This window comes from Haliotis rufescens, unplaced genomic scaffold (assembly GCF_023055435.1).
Source record: "Haliotis rufescens isolate VD_foot unplaced genomic scaffold, xgHalRufe1.0.p SCAF_20, whole genome shotgun sequence".
Classification (NCBI taxonomy): Eukaryota; Metazoa; Mollusca; class Gastropoda; order Lepetellida; family Haliotidae; genus Haliotis; species Haliotis rufescens.
Genome location: NW_025963891.1, coordinates 15,336,571 through 15,351,539, shown reverse-complemented (window position 1 = coordinate 15,351,539; position 14,969 = coordinate 15,336,571). Strand labels below are relative to the sequence as shown.

The window sequence follows — 14,969 nt, the reverse complement described above, 5'->3', positions numbered from 1 at the left end:
TGCCTGTTAGGCACAAGAAGGTTAACAACCACATTGCCATCTCATCCTACCGGGTACCTACTCACTGCTGGGTGAGCAGAGGCACATTTCGAACAAAGTCACTTGCCCAAGGAGACGCCACATGTGTTACATGTGATTCAGTGTGGGGCAGGACCGAAGCCCTAGAAACTCTCAGGAGCCAAGCTGCCGAAACGAAGTCACCCATCCAAGGACTCTCCGCGACCAATGTTGTTTAACTTCACCTGATTTGTGAGCTGTGCGCTGTCCCACAGGACCACGTACTACCACATCTCCTCTGACTGTAAAGGTTGAACTGTCCATACATTGCTGCCATGTCAGGATGGATTCCATCCACACAATGCACCTGAACACATCCTTCATTTGTTTGTTTGTTTGTTTGTTGTTTAACAGCGCACTTAGCAATATTCCAGCTATATGATGGCGGTCTGTAAATAATCCAGTGACTGACATCATGAGCATCGATCCACGCAATTGGGATACGATGACATGCATCAACCAAGTCAGTGAGTCTGACCACACGATCCTGTAACTTACCTCCTACAACAAGCACAGTCGCCTTTTACGGCAAGCATGGGTTGCTGAAGAAGAATTCTACCCCAAACCTTCACAGGTAGAACACATCCTTCAGTTGGATTTGTCACTTCAGTTAATCAGATATTGAAAACTCAGATTCAAAACATGTTTTATTGGATATTGCAACAAGAACAAAGTAAAACACTTATAAACTGTCCAGCAACACTATTTCATAAAAAAACACTTGACAATAAATAGAAACAAAACATAAAAGGAAAAAGAAATCTATGACAAAAGTCTTGTTTCTCATCTAGTTACCGGTAAAACCATATTAATGTCTTCAAACACATCTCCCAAGTAGAAATGTTCTCATTCAACAACCAAAGACGAAAGAGAAACAACACATGGTAAATAGGTCTTATCCTTGACACACAAGCCAGTCTTATCCTTGACACACGAGCCAGTCTTATCCTTGACACACGAGCCAGTCTTATCCTTGACACACAAGCAAGTCTTATCCTTGACACACGAGCCAGTCTTATCCTTGACACACGAGCCAGTCTTATCCTTGACACACAAGCAAGTCTTATCCTTGACACACGAGCCAGTCTTATCCTTGACACACAAGCAAGTCTTATCCTTCACACACAAGCAAGTCTTATCCTTGACACACAAGCCAGTCTTATCCTTGACACACAAGCAAGTCTTATCCTTGACACATGAGCCAGTCTTATCCTTGACACACAAGCAAGTCTTATCCTTGACACACAAGCCAGTCTTATCCTTGACACATAAGCCAGTCTTATCCTTGACACACGAGCCAGTCTTATCCTTGACATATGAGGAGTGAGTGAGTGAGTGAATATGGTTTTACGCCGCTTTTAGCAATATTCCAGCAACATCACGGCGGGGGACACCAGAAATGGGCTTCACACATTGTACCCATGTCGGGAATCGAACCCGGGTCTTCGGCGTGACGAGCGAACGCCTTAACCACTAGGCTACCCGACCGCCCCTGACATATGAGGAAGTCTTATCCTTGACACACAAGCAAGTCTTATCCTTGACACACAAGCAAGTCTTATCCTTGACACATGAGCCAGTCTTATCCTTGACACACAAGCAAGTCTTATCCTTGACACACAAGCCAGTCTTATCCTTGACACACAAGCCAGTCTTATCCTTGACACACAAGCAAGTCTTATCCTTGACACACAAGCAAGTCTTATCCTTGACACACAAGCAAGTCTTATCCTTGACACACAAGCAAGTCTTATCCTTGACACACAAGCAAGTCTTATCCTTGACACACAAGCCAGTCTTATCCTTCACACACGAGCAAGTCTTATCCTTCACACACGAGCCAGTCTTATCCTTCACACATAAACCAGTCTTGTTCTTGACACAGGCCAGTCTTATTCTTGACACACAAGCCTTCCCTTATAGCAACTAACATTTGCCATGTTAAGTACTTGCATTCATCTGTCTAACTGAACAATCTTCAACCAAAGAGACGATAATAGGTTTATTTAAAATAATGGCACTGAAACACCTAGGTGGTTTTACTCCAACAAAATGATTGTGAAGATAACACTTTCCAATTGTTAAACAAGATCTTGCTACAATTATTGTATCATCCATATTTATATCAAGTAAAATAGACCACTGTACCGGTTCAAAGTTCAGACTCTTGTACCAGTTCGAAGTTCAGACCACCGTACCGGTTCACAGTTCAGACCACCGTACCGGTTCACAGTTCAGACCACAGTACCAGTTCGAAGTTCAGACCACCGTACCGGTTCACAGTTCAGACCACCGTACCGGTTCACAGTTCAGACCACAGTACCAGTTCGAAGTTCAGACTCTTGTACCAGTTCACAGTTCAGACCACCGTACCGGTTCACAGTTCAGACTCTTGTACCAGTTCGAAGTTCAGACCACCATACGGGTTCACAGCTCAGACCACCGTACCGGTTCACAGTTCAGACTCTTGTACCAGTTCGAAGTTCAGACCACCGTACCGGTTCACAGTTCAGACCACTGTACCAGTTCACACTTCATTGTCTAATGAAATAGCTTTACTGACAGGCATCAGCTTCCCTCTCATCCTTCTGGCCCAAGTATTCAGATGTGGCTTGTATGAACCAAGGTGTTCAGACTACACTGCACTCCTTCCCAAGTTTCAGATATCCCAAAATGTCACAACGTGGTAGTGTAAACGACTCATCAATAACAAATATGCACTTAAATAAAGTCATAATAATAATAATAATAATAATAATAATAATCCAGGCATATATGTACTGTTTCAGCAGAACTGATACTGTGCAAGTCAGCAGTACAGGCTACAGGGTTCAAACAGATAAATATCAAATCACTATTTATTATTTGGAAATTATTTAAATGCTTTAAAGAGAATTTCATGGCTATTCTATATGGCCCAGGATTACTAAGGCATACCATGTTATCAAATTTTAAGGTGTCCGGGGGTATTCCATGCCTTGAAACATCATTTGAAACAGACAGCGTTAGCCTTATGTTTCATTTCTTAAATTTTTCTGTGTATCAAATAATAACAAATATATTCACTTCACAATGCAAAATGACATATCATCCAATTTTGAAGAAATTGAGAATACAATATGCTTATCAAGGAGAATATTCATACACATTGCAATGAGAAGTCCAAAAGAATTCCAGGCTTCAAATCTCATTTAACAAGATAGTGTTTTCAACCAATCAGATTCCAGTGTTTTCAACCAATCAGATTCCAGTACACAATCACCTTCCTTTTGCAACATCTACGATGGAAAAACCCCAAGCTATCACCCATGTCAATGTGTGCTGGGTGGATGGATGCCTGTTGATATGGACCTTACGGATTTGGGGGCATAATGGAAGATGTGGTTGTATTACCTGTCCCATTCCACTAGGGCTGGGACAAATAACTCGGGTACTCGGGTTGGGTGGGTACTGAGTAGAACCTGGGTGGTTAGTCATGTGATATATTGTTTAATGACAAAAATTATCTAAAACTCTATTGTTATACTCTAAGTCAGTAATGTCCCACTTCTTTCTGACCATATATGCACCCATTCCTTCTGACTTTTATATGTTTGAATAAAGATAAAACTTCATGCAGTAAACTTCAGATCGTTTTACATGTGTATGTAAATACATTTTGCTAGGGCTACGGCCGAACTTTTCACAATCGGACAGTTTCTACCTACCTCTTGCAGAGCTACAGATAAGCAGCGTATTTGCGTACAATACCTGCCAAAAATATTCAAAACCCAATAACTTTTAATTAACTTGCGTAAAGAAACGCATGTATTGAATGAAAAACTCAAATGTATAAAAACAGCACGCGTATATACCCAATGAAGCTTTTTCAGCATGGGTACAAAGAAGCTAATTTCCAAAACACAATCACGAGCTAATTTACTTTCCGAGTCAAGCCTATATCTTTAGAACAGTTACATACATAAAAAATGTTCACTAATCTTGGAAAAAAAACAATATGATAAATAGATAAGTGAAAAAATATTGGTTACCAAGTGAAAAATGTAATAACCCAATTATTATAGAAACCCTAGAGTAAAAACTCAATTGTTCAAAAAGTTATCTGGAGCTCTGCTCCTGATATCGACAGGGGGTACCGGGGTCGGGCAATTTGGGGTGGGTACCCGGGTGGTAAATTTGGACCCGTCCCAACCCTTCAGCTTCAAACTATACATACACACAAGGGAGGTAATCTCAAGATGAGATTGTAGAGCTGTTATGGTCTGTAAAGCAGAGTGTCCTGATTAACAGGGTCTCACAATACAGAATAAACCTCAGAACTACCACAGCAAGTACACACAAGCAGGGTTATCACATGGATATATGTCATGTTCTGTAAAGCCAGGTGTTCTAATTGAAGGTTCCAACTATACAGAAGTGATCACAGACTTATCGGAGCAGGTACACACAAGTAGGGTTATCATATGGAGAGATGTCATGGTCTTTATAGCAGGGTGTTCTAATTGAAAGTTCCAACTATACAGAAGTGATCACAGACTTATCGGAGCAGGTACACACAAGCAGGGCTATCACATGGAGAGATGTCATGGTCTTTATAGCAGGGTGTTCTGACTATCAGGTCCAACTATGCAGAATTGATGACACCTATCACAGCTTGAGTGCACAAGGGAGATAATCACAGGGACAATGTGGATATGTTATGGTAAGAAAGCAATGTGTATTAGAGATTATCAAAGACAGCAATAGATAACATAACCCCAAACAACCTCTTTACAAGCTGATGAATATAGACTGTGTTGCACTTGCTGTCTTCTTGCTATGTAAGTAGATGTATGTACTCAATAAGACTAAAGCCAACACTTGTGATAATGAGGCACAACATTAACTGCATGGACTGCACACATCTTCCCGAGGCAACCGTGTCCACTAGCCTACATGAAAGCCTAGTTTCTACCCTTGCTACATCACGGCCACCCTTGGCCTGACTCTGGCTCGACCCTGGCACCACCTCACATAGATCACGAGTTGTGCCCCTTAATGAATGAAAACGCGATATCCTATCAGATCACTGTTCTTATCTTGTATAGCTTCACAAAGATGGCGACTACCATAGGCAAAGAACTAGTCGATCAGATAACAAAAACATTCGCATTTCATCCCTGACACAAAAACATAGGCAATAGTTGGTGGGTTCAAAGGTTGAAAAAGACGTGTCAACAAAGACAGGCAGCGGTAAATCACTTTCATACGAAGGTGAACCGGTCATGGATGTTAATTTGTGAAACGTTTTCTGATTGGACTATCCATATGTGCACAGGAAAGTGGGCTTGATGTGGCAAGGGTGGAAACAAGACTTTGATAACAAGGCTAGTGGACGCTCTTGCCTCGGGAAGATGGGACTGCACAATGAAATCACCGCTGTAAATGACAAGCACCATCATCGCCCTGAATGTATCGCACAAGAGATGGAGGTAAAGGCAGCTTTACCATATCCTCAGATAAAACAAGTTCTTGAAGCGATGCTCGACACGTTTCTTTCAATGTCTTCAGACGGAATGAGGAAACAAGACTGAGAACTTGCTGAGCACATGAGAGGAACTGTCCACTTGGTGAAAACACTGGCGCAAAATGATGGAGGCCATTTGAAGATATGTATGTGAATTGTCCTTTAAATTGTAAATTCAAGTCATACATGTAGTTGGTAACATTGAAATTTTTGCAGATGGCAGGTAATGGATTATTTGAGGAATCTCCCAGTACTGACAGTATGACTAAACGTTGGTCACGGATGTGTTGCAGAACTGAAAACTTGTCATGGGCAGCTGCACAACCTGGGGCAATGTCTTCAGTAATAGATGTTGTACAATCTTCCAGAATAATCCGGTATAATTTAGGTCCACAAGTGTTCATTCTTGCCACGATGAGTGACTTTGTTGGAACATCAGGATCAAAAGAAACAGACATTCTTTCAAAAGACATCTCTGGGAGGGGGATTTCTGTACAGCATGACAAATCGAATGACATTTTCAACAAGATAAAATCATGCCGTTCATAACCCGCGAAACACACTGGTTGATAAAGAGGGTTTTTCTTGAGCACAATGTACTGTAGATCCATACTCATACAACATTCAAACAAGTGCAACTTTTCTTGACCTTGGTACCTCCTCTCGAAATTACAAAGTATTTTTTCTTTATTGATGTCACAAATGAAGAAGTTTATAGCTCGCTGCAAAAAACACTGAATCACAGCAACACCTTTGCTGAAACCAATCACAGTGCAATGAATGAGACCAGTGCCTTTCATAACTTTCTTTGGTATTAGGCATTTCTTGTCAATAGCTGTTTCAATTATCCACTTCCGTTTATAGGACAAATCTCGAACAATTAGCTCTCCCAACTTTCCAACAGATGCATGGAAATGCCTGTTTTCTGTACAGTGTGGTTGCAATCCATACACCAGGCAGTCACACACAAGGGAGCTGGTCCCACTGTGTTCATACAAGACTTGGTAAGCCGGTCGAGAGTTGGTTGGTTTCACATGGGGCAAGGTCTCCTGCTTTGTAAATGCTTTACCCATGTCTACTGTCAGCGCAAAAACTATCGCGTCATCTGTGGCACCAGTAAAAGTTGAACGCCCGTATGTTTATCCTGTGTGGAATCACAGATTCACAGTGGAGCTATTTGCGACCACGCCCACTTCTATTGGAGCTCGTGTAGACTTCCATGTGTTCCTTGACATGACGTCGAGTAGCCGTCATTTCTGAACAGCATTCATAAAACAGTTTTCAGAGAACAGATGCAATAGCCGAGGCACTGGAGCATGCTGGCCACATCGGTTCTTCGCCCCGTATATGTCAACACGAAACCCGGAAGTGAACAACGTTGCTATGTTACCCAAAACATTAACTTCCGGGTCCACCAATAAAGCGGAACGAAACCTAGCGCGCGGGTTCCCTTCTTTTTCACTAGGAGTCTTGTCTTCCTGCTTTTAACATTGCGAGTGCATAGCGTAGTTAGCAGCTAGTTAGTTCGCATTTATTAGATCGTATACAAAATAAACATTCACTTCTTCGGCTCTTGTAAAACTCGTAGAAAAATTAGTTCTCGAAGGCAAAAGAAATAACACCGACCGTAATTGCTGCCGATATATTCGATTATTTCAATTTCATGAAGCGATATTCTTACGAGTTGTACCAATACGTTTTATTTTAGTGAAACTATAAACAAAAACGCTTATTTCTGTCCGTGGGAATAATTTGTGTATATTGCTGGTATAACACGTCGAGAGGGATTCTAAACAGTGGAAATAGGACTTATCCGTTGACTAACTGTACCGTTATGATCGCCATCGTTTAAGCAGCACGCGCCACATGATCAGGCGCACCGCTTCAGTTATACAAAGAACATTGATTATTAGCTCTAGTATCGCACTCAGTTATTTAATTCATCAAAATTAATAAGAAATGTGTTTTATCAAAAACAAGTATTCCCAAAATTCGAACTACACCTGCTTACCTATAATGCTATGTACTGTGGATTTCGCGACATATACAGGTAATGTAATTTCGGAAAAATAGCTAAATTAGGTTTTAGAATTGTATTTTCGGGGAAAATGACAGACAGACGGTAAGCAATGACTGACCTATAAATGTGTCACTACCCGCGTGTCTTTTCTAAAGTTGTATTTGAGCAAGGTGCCAAAATGTTTTTTAAATGTCCTAACAACAAGTGTCAATTTTGTTTATCATTTTCGGATAAATATTTCTCTCTTCTAATGAAAACGAGCAAAAGTCAAAAGAGATACGATTACATTAAACCGGGCGGCGCGATAATCGGTCCTCGGCAATAACTGTGGTCGCTAGCCAGTATTTTAAAGACTTCTCAAAAATCTTAACCAGCAGGCCGATGTCTTAAGTAGGAGGATAACTGGATATATAAGTAACTTGCAAGTAACTCCGTGGCAATTAATTGGCTAACGTTTGTTTCCAAGGGAAGTCTATATATTTCTAGTCTCCCGGGTTTCCATAAATTTAAATTGGCATGATTGGTTGATAATTAATGGGCGGGGCTTGTTTGGAACTTTTGCGCTGAATGATTCCTATTGTTAATCATTGTTGACAATGGGTTTTTGCGTGTGTTAATTAATAAATAAACAGTTTGTTAAGTTATTATAGCTGATGTAATTATTGACAAGACTTCATGCGGATTTACACAGGATATGCACACCAGTTTTTACGAGTGTACCTTAAATGCAAAATATATTGAAATCAATTCTTACGGTACACGAACGGTGTAATTATGTGTATGTCCTCGGAAAACGATTGGCTGATTTGTAGAATCCAATCCTAAAACAACATGCATCGTTCTACAAAATCTATTTGTATCAATTTATTTCAAATTTCACCCATTAAGTAAACAGTTGAACAGAACAGAAAGGGCGAATTAATAAAAAACACATTCGTGTTCTTTACGTGCCCTGTTTATTGAATCAGCGGTCACACAATATAACAACGATATATATACAGATGGTTCAAGTTGATATTTTCTGGAATATATCCTGTCATTATTCTTTAGCCAATCATACATCTCCAATTAGAATACATCTCCCAATTATCACACATTCCCTAACCCATAGGTTGTACATCCTATTGTCTATTTAATTCACCGACATACAACAGTGATTGAGTGAGTTTGGTTTTACGCCGTTTTTAGCAATATTCCAGTAATGTAACGGAGGGGGACACCATAAATGGACTTCACACATTGTATACATGTCGGGAATCGAACCCGTGCCAACGGCGTGACGAGCAAACGCTTTGAGTGAGTGAGTATGGTTTTACGCCGCTTTTAGAAATATTCCAGCAATATCACGGCGGTGGACACCAGAATTGGGCTTAACACATTGTACCCATGTCAGGAATCGAACCCGGGTGTTCGGCGTGACGAGCGAACCGACCGACCGCCCGCCAGCCCGCAAACGATTTAACCACTAACCCCATACAACAGTGAACAACAAGGAGAACCAAACAACGAAATGTAATAGCCACAGCAACTGTGTCCGGGGTGAAGGGTTTTGAACTCGACCTTGGGATAAAGGCCGTACACTCAGTCTCACTGGTTTCGTTTTCATCAAAACAACAATCAAATGTAGATACACATTTGACTTCACCGTAAAAGCTACAATGAGTATATTTAAGGCATGTTTCACCAAACAAAGCAAGTTTACAGTTCAATATTCTGCTCGTTCGACTCTGGCTAGATGTCCACCAACAGGGCGAACTTCTGACCCCGAAGGTAGGCTGATGGTACTTTCATACATGGTCTAATGGGTTTTGGAATATGTGTTTTCTTGTTACATTATATTATAGTTCTGTATCTATAGTTGTGCTTATCATCTATAAACCCGTGAAGATCCGGGAGTAGAATATTTCTTCAGCAACCCATGCTTGCCGTAAGAGGGGACTAACAGGATCGGGTGGTCAGGCTCGCTGACTTGGTTGAGGCATGTCATCGATCCCCATTGCGTGGGTCGGTGCTCATGATATCAATCACCGGATTGTCTGGTCCAGAATCGATTATTTACAGACCGCCGTCATATAGATGGAATATTGCTGAGTGTGGCGTTAAACAACAAACAAACTTATCTATACGAATGTTTTCCTTAATACATGTCATTATCGTGATGGGTTGGGGTGGTGGTGGGTTGGGCGCATTATACAGATGAAATTAGGGTACTTGTTAGGGCTGGGACAGGTAACTCTGGTCGGGTGGGTACTGAGTAGGACCCGGGTACACACAGGACTACCCAGACCCGTGGTTAGTCACGTGATATATTGTTTAATGAGGGCCGGGCCGACCATTTGATTTTCGGTGGGACGGGTTCTAGACAGCAATTCCCACAGGTGGTAACATCCCGTTACACCTTGTGTTCTTGAAGGCAAACCCTTTGGTTGGGTTGCCATATGATCTGGGAGGAATAGGTATACACAGGGAGGACTGAACTGATTGTCATTCATGGGTATTTCTATGCCCAGATACCAGGATGACATATTTCCCAAACCACCATTGTGACATTGCAGAAATATTTAGCCAGGCCACACATTCCTAGAGTTGGGCAGCAGTATCTGAGGCGAGGTGTAATGGTTTTTTTTCGTCCTGTTCAAGAATATTGCACTAATATAGCGACCCACATGCAGGTCGTTGAAGGTGTTTGGTATGACGGGCCTGGAAGCTGTATCTGACTAGAACTATGTGAATGTGTCACCCTGGCTTGATGTGTCACCATTCAAACATGTCTGGGATTAAAGGGAACAGACTTGCAGGAACTGGGACATATCCTTCTTCACATGTGTAATGCCATTCTCCTAGTATAACATTTAGTGCCCTCAAGATGTCAGGCCTGCATCAAGGCACAAGGTAGACACACTTCTGACTGACTGTGAACTTGCCTCTGAGCTAGGTGGTGTGACATGATAAATTTGCATATGACAGGAGTACTGTTCCTATGGACCAATGATGGAGTGTTACTGGTTACTGAACCTTCAGACATTGTTTTTTCCATGGGATTTAATTCCATCCACAGCAGTGACCGATTTTGACCGATTCCCTTTGTTTTTTTGTATATTACTCAACATTTGGTAAGGCCCACACCTTGGACTAAAGATTACTATGTTGGTCCTTAGTAAATGTTGGTAGTATATGTCACACAACTTTTGCCCTTGAGTATATGTTAATTATGTCATTCTCAGTGCATCAATTTTGCCTTTTGTTGTTTCAGATCCCAACAAAGAGGTATGGAAGTCCGTGTTCTCGTGTGGAGATCAAGAAGATCGCAGTTGCATCCCCTTCTGAAACAGTGGGTTTGCTGCCTGCGTCCAGTGCGGTGAGCGGAACATCTGGAGGGTTGAGGAGAAGGCTGGTATTAGGGAGGACGGTCAGGCCTATGGGACCAAGGTGTTCTTCTGTATGACCAAGGGCTGTCGATGGGAAACCAGCTTCAAGTATGATGATGGATGTAAGTTGATTGGTGACCTGTGACTTTGACCTTTCATTTTGTAAATATAGTCAGAATTGATTACATATGTTTCATAGTTCGTCATTCCATGTTCAATGGGAAATTTGCAAACCTGTTGAAACCACTCTCTTACACATGAGGAATAAAGATTTTATATGACATAAAAGTTTGGAACTGCTCGTATAAAGTGCCATGTCACTAAAGATTGCCATCCATTGTGGATAGTCAGCAGCAACTGAGGCCACACCATCCTGTATCTAATACCTGATGCTACAAGATGCTCCTAGCATCAGTACCGCCATAGCCTTCATATCATCATATCACAACACCTACATGTCCATCAATTAATACACAGGGAGTTATTATACTTAAACATATTTTGTTTGACCTTAGAATTCACCAGTCTAGGTTTTGTACAATATGGCAAAAGATGTAGCTGGACGTGAAAACTTACATTTTCAAAACAAATACTGTCATTGCACTTATTGAAAGTAGATTGCATGTCAAGGATTCCTTTTATTATGGAAGTCCAGATCTGTTGTTCATTTTCCTTGCAACAGGACTCCACTAGTGAAACCCTACCCATGTGACTGGTGTCAACGGTCCCCCGACCTCGTATCTCGTTTCCTTGAACAACCAGGTACCTGTCTCCCATCCCCTCCCTACCCCTCAACATCACAATACAATAGCTTCACTTGTTCCTTAACTCTGTAGGGAGATACATGGAGTCAGTATCACAAAACACACATCCCAAGGTTCATATACTCCTCGAAGTAAGGCTTAGGCCATCTCTTCTCTATTTTCATACCTGCGTGTTAAAAACGTCCATGTTGTTTTTGGAAACACCTACACATATCATTAGATATGTTTTTACTGATATCGTAGATACCCCCAATACAAGGTCAAACGTTGGTAAAAGTACATTGTAGTTTCTCCAGATGGTTGCAAGTATTCTTTTGTTTATTGTTTAACGCCGCACACAGCAATATTCCAGTTATATGGGAGCGGTCTGTAAATAATCGAGTCTGGACCAGACAATCCAGTGATTCATATTGGGAACAATGATCCATGCTGTCGGGTACGATGTCAGCAATCAGCCAAGGCCCCCAGTCTCCAGTTGGGTCACAAGTACATATCACATGATGTAAAGAAGCAGATGAAGTAATGGAAAGGGTTGTCATGAGACACAGCTACAAATCATGTCATTCCACGGCAGACATCCGTGGTCTACTTGTGATAGCTTTCTGAAAAGCCTATTGGAATTGTGGGTAATTGAATAGAAAGTACATGCATTTCTATTTTTTTAAACAATAGTTATAACATTTTTATCTAAACCCTGAAATGCTCATCTTCCCGAGGCAAGGGAGTTAACTGACTGTAAAAGTCATGTTTCCACCCTTGCTGAAGTAGGCTGGAATTTCTGGGCTTAATCTTAGCGCCACCAGTAGCTATTACGAGTTATGTCCCTTCAATGTCCCTCCCATTGACCAATCAGATTCCACCCCTCATATCACTTGCATTTGCTTCAAATGAAATGGCAGCTCCCTGTACAATATACAAAAATGGCAAGTTGCGGAACGCTCTTCAAGCGGACAAGAAAACGTGTGCCAAGATTCAGGTCATTCTCAATGACAGGTTTGGTGCTCTGCTCTAGCATCAAGACATTTTCAAAACTCTGACAAGCAACTCTTTGTAATAGTGGTCTATTCATCAATGTATTACAACAACACTAAAGCAGGGGCAATTTACAGCAGTTTAAGAAAAGGACCAGAGTTGTCAGAAGACGACAAATCCCCCTGGCCCCGACAAATTCAAAAGAACAAGACACCTGACTGTTACTTTAGTCCAAATTGATGAGAGACTTTTTATATTATCTGTCTGTCTGTATAAAAGAGTAATTATTGAGCTATCAAAACAATACCATGGAATTTGGAGTCAGAACTTTTATTTAAATCAATATGATCAGAATCAAAGTCAAACTTGTTGCAATGGAAATGAAAAAAAAGGGTTTCTAATAATCCCTAAATAGCAAAAGACCCTAGTTGAGAACCTGGTCTCTGTGTGGGCACAGTTTCTAGAAAGAGTACCTATTAGTTTTGGAGATATGAGTCAAAGTATAACTTGTTGCCATGGAAATGGGAAAATATTTTAAAAAATGAAATTCCTAAATAGCAAAAGGCACCACTTCAGTCCCTGATTAATACATGTACCAAGTTTGGATGACAAAGTGTTGAATAGTTTTCAGTTCTCCTCCGGAAACAACACCTACCTGCATTTCAGCCAAGTCTAACTTGTGGTTAGTCTCTGGTTAATACATGTACATGTACCAAGTTTGGATGAAAATATTTCACGGTTTTCAAGTAATGCTCCGGAAACTAAATACAGACGGATGGACGGACTGACAGACCAGATGCTGACCATAACCCCCTCATTATATGCCAGAGGATAAAAATTTATGACACTGTAATAAGGTCAAAATAAGATCAATATTAATATATCTTATAAAGTGGACTTTTACAGTCCCTTTCCTCAGGAAGATGCATATTTCAGTGAGTCATTACAGCCCTGTTAATGTTGAACTTCAGCTTAGGGATCTGGACAGCTATGAAAACAATGTACTAAAACATCAGAAATCTGTCTTCGTTTTCTGGGTAAATCAAAGCTGTCTGACAAATGAGTAAAATGTCTCACAGATAATTTGCAAACCAATTTGTTTTCATCAGTTTGCCAACAGAATTTAAACTTATATGTTTTCACTTTAATAAGCAAAGAACATCCAACAACCTGACAATCATTATCATCAAAAATCAGCTTCCAACAGGTGCCACATTGTATCTAGAGTGACCTCCCTTGGATTGTTGTGCCCTGGACAACATGGCAGTCAGTGTATTGGCCACACCATGACAAACGGCAGTTCAACAACAATCAACATACATGGGTCATGGAAAGTGGTGAAGCCAGCCTTTTTAATATATTACTCAAAAGAAGTAAGTGAACACCTGAAATGGGTGTTACTTAACTTCTTTTGAGTAGTATACTACTTGGTTTACAGACGGTTTGTGTGACAATGTTTCAGAATGTCTTCATGTACTTCAGTTTGTGTCACGAGTCTTGCAATTTAAGCTATTGTATGCCGAATTGTTCCAGTTTGCCTTGTTTTTGGTTGTTAGCTTAAAAGTCTCCCCAATTTTAAAGCTTTGTGAACATTACTGCCGGGCAAGTTCCAAAATTAAACAGGGTATGGTACGGACTATTTTGGTATGTGGGACACATTCTCCTGTAATTTGTGATACTACTTTTGAATACCAGATTTAGAGACAATCCCCCGTGCTTTGATCCACTATCAGTTTGGCCCAGTGTGTGGGGACAGTGTGTTTTATCCAAAAATATCAAAGACAAAGATGGTTGAAGATTCCACTCAGAGTGATGAAGAATGTAAGTGGGTCTTTCCTAGGGCTGGGACGAGTCCAAATTTACTACCCGAGTTACCCGTCCCAGCCCTAGTTTTTCCCCATGTAGTTTGAAGTGATCATCTTCCCGAGGCAAGAGAGTTAACTGCTTCCACCCTTGCCGAGCTAGGCCGGTATTATGGAGTTATATTTTGGCTGGACTAACGAGTCTATGCATAGTCCAATCAAAATCGCGCAACGAAATCGAAATACGGTTCGTAAACTGTCATGCAGATTTTGGTCTATTGCAGGATATGCAATGCATGTGCACCGCCAACTGCTTGTCAACAGATATTTTCCAAATCTTTTCATGTTTTCAATCAAGTTGCTCACATGATTTGATGCACTTTGCGATGTAAGACCTGTTTTATCACAATAAAGATGTGGATTATCGATCACATCGTCTTGACTGGGCTATTTTGTTTGAAACGAATGCAAGTGATACGA

At 41.0% G+C, this 14,969-nt stretch overlaps 2 protein-coding genes across 2 annotated transcripts in view; both read right to left on the bottom strand.

Moving 5' to 3' along the window:
- The window catches only part of LOC124132355 (adenylosuccinate lyase-like), a 32,044-nt gene that overhangs the window by 8,564 nt on the left and 8,511 nt on the right, over nucleotides 1–14,969 (bottom strand). The gene's annotated exons all lie outside the window — the stretch shown is intronic.
- Nucleotides 3,820–6,942, bottom strand: LOC124132365. The gene has a single exon (XM_046496256.2). The coding sequence runs from the start codon at nucleotides 6,634–6,636 to the stop codon at nucleotides 5,470–5,472; it is 1,167 nt and encodes a 388-aa protein (XP_046352212.2). The 5' UTR covers nucleotides 6,637–6,942; the 3' UTR covers nucleotides 3,820–5,469.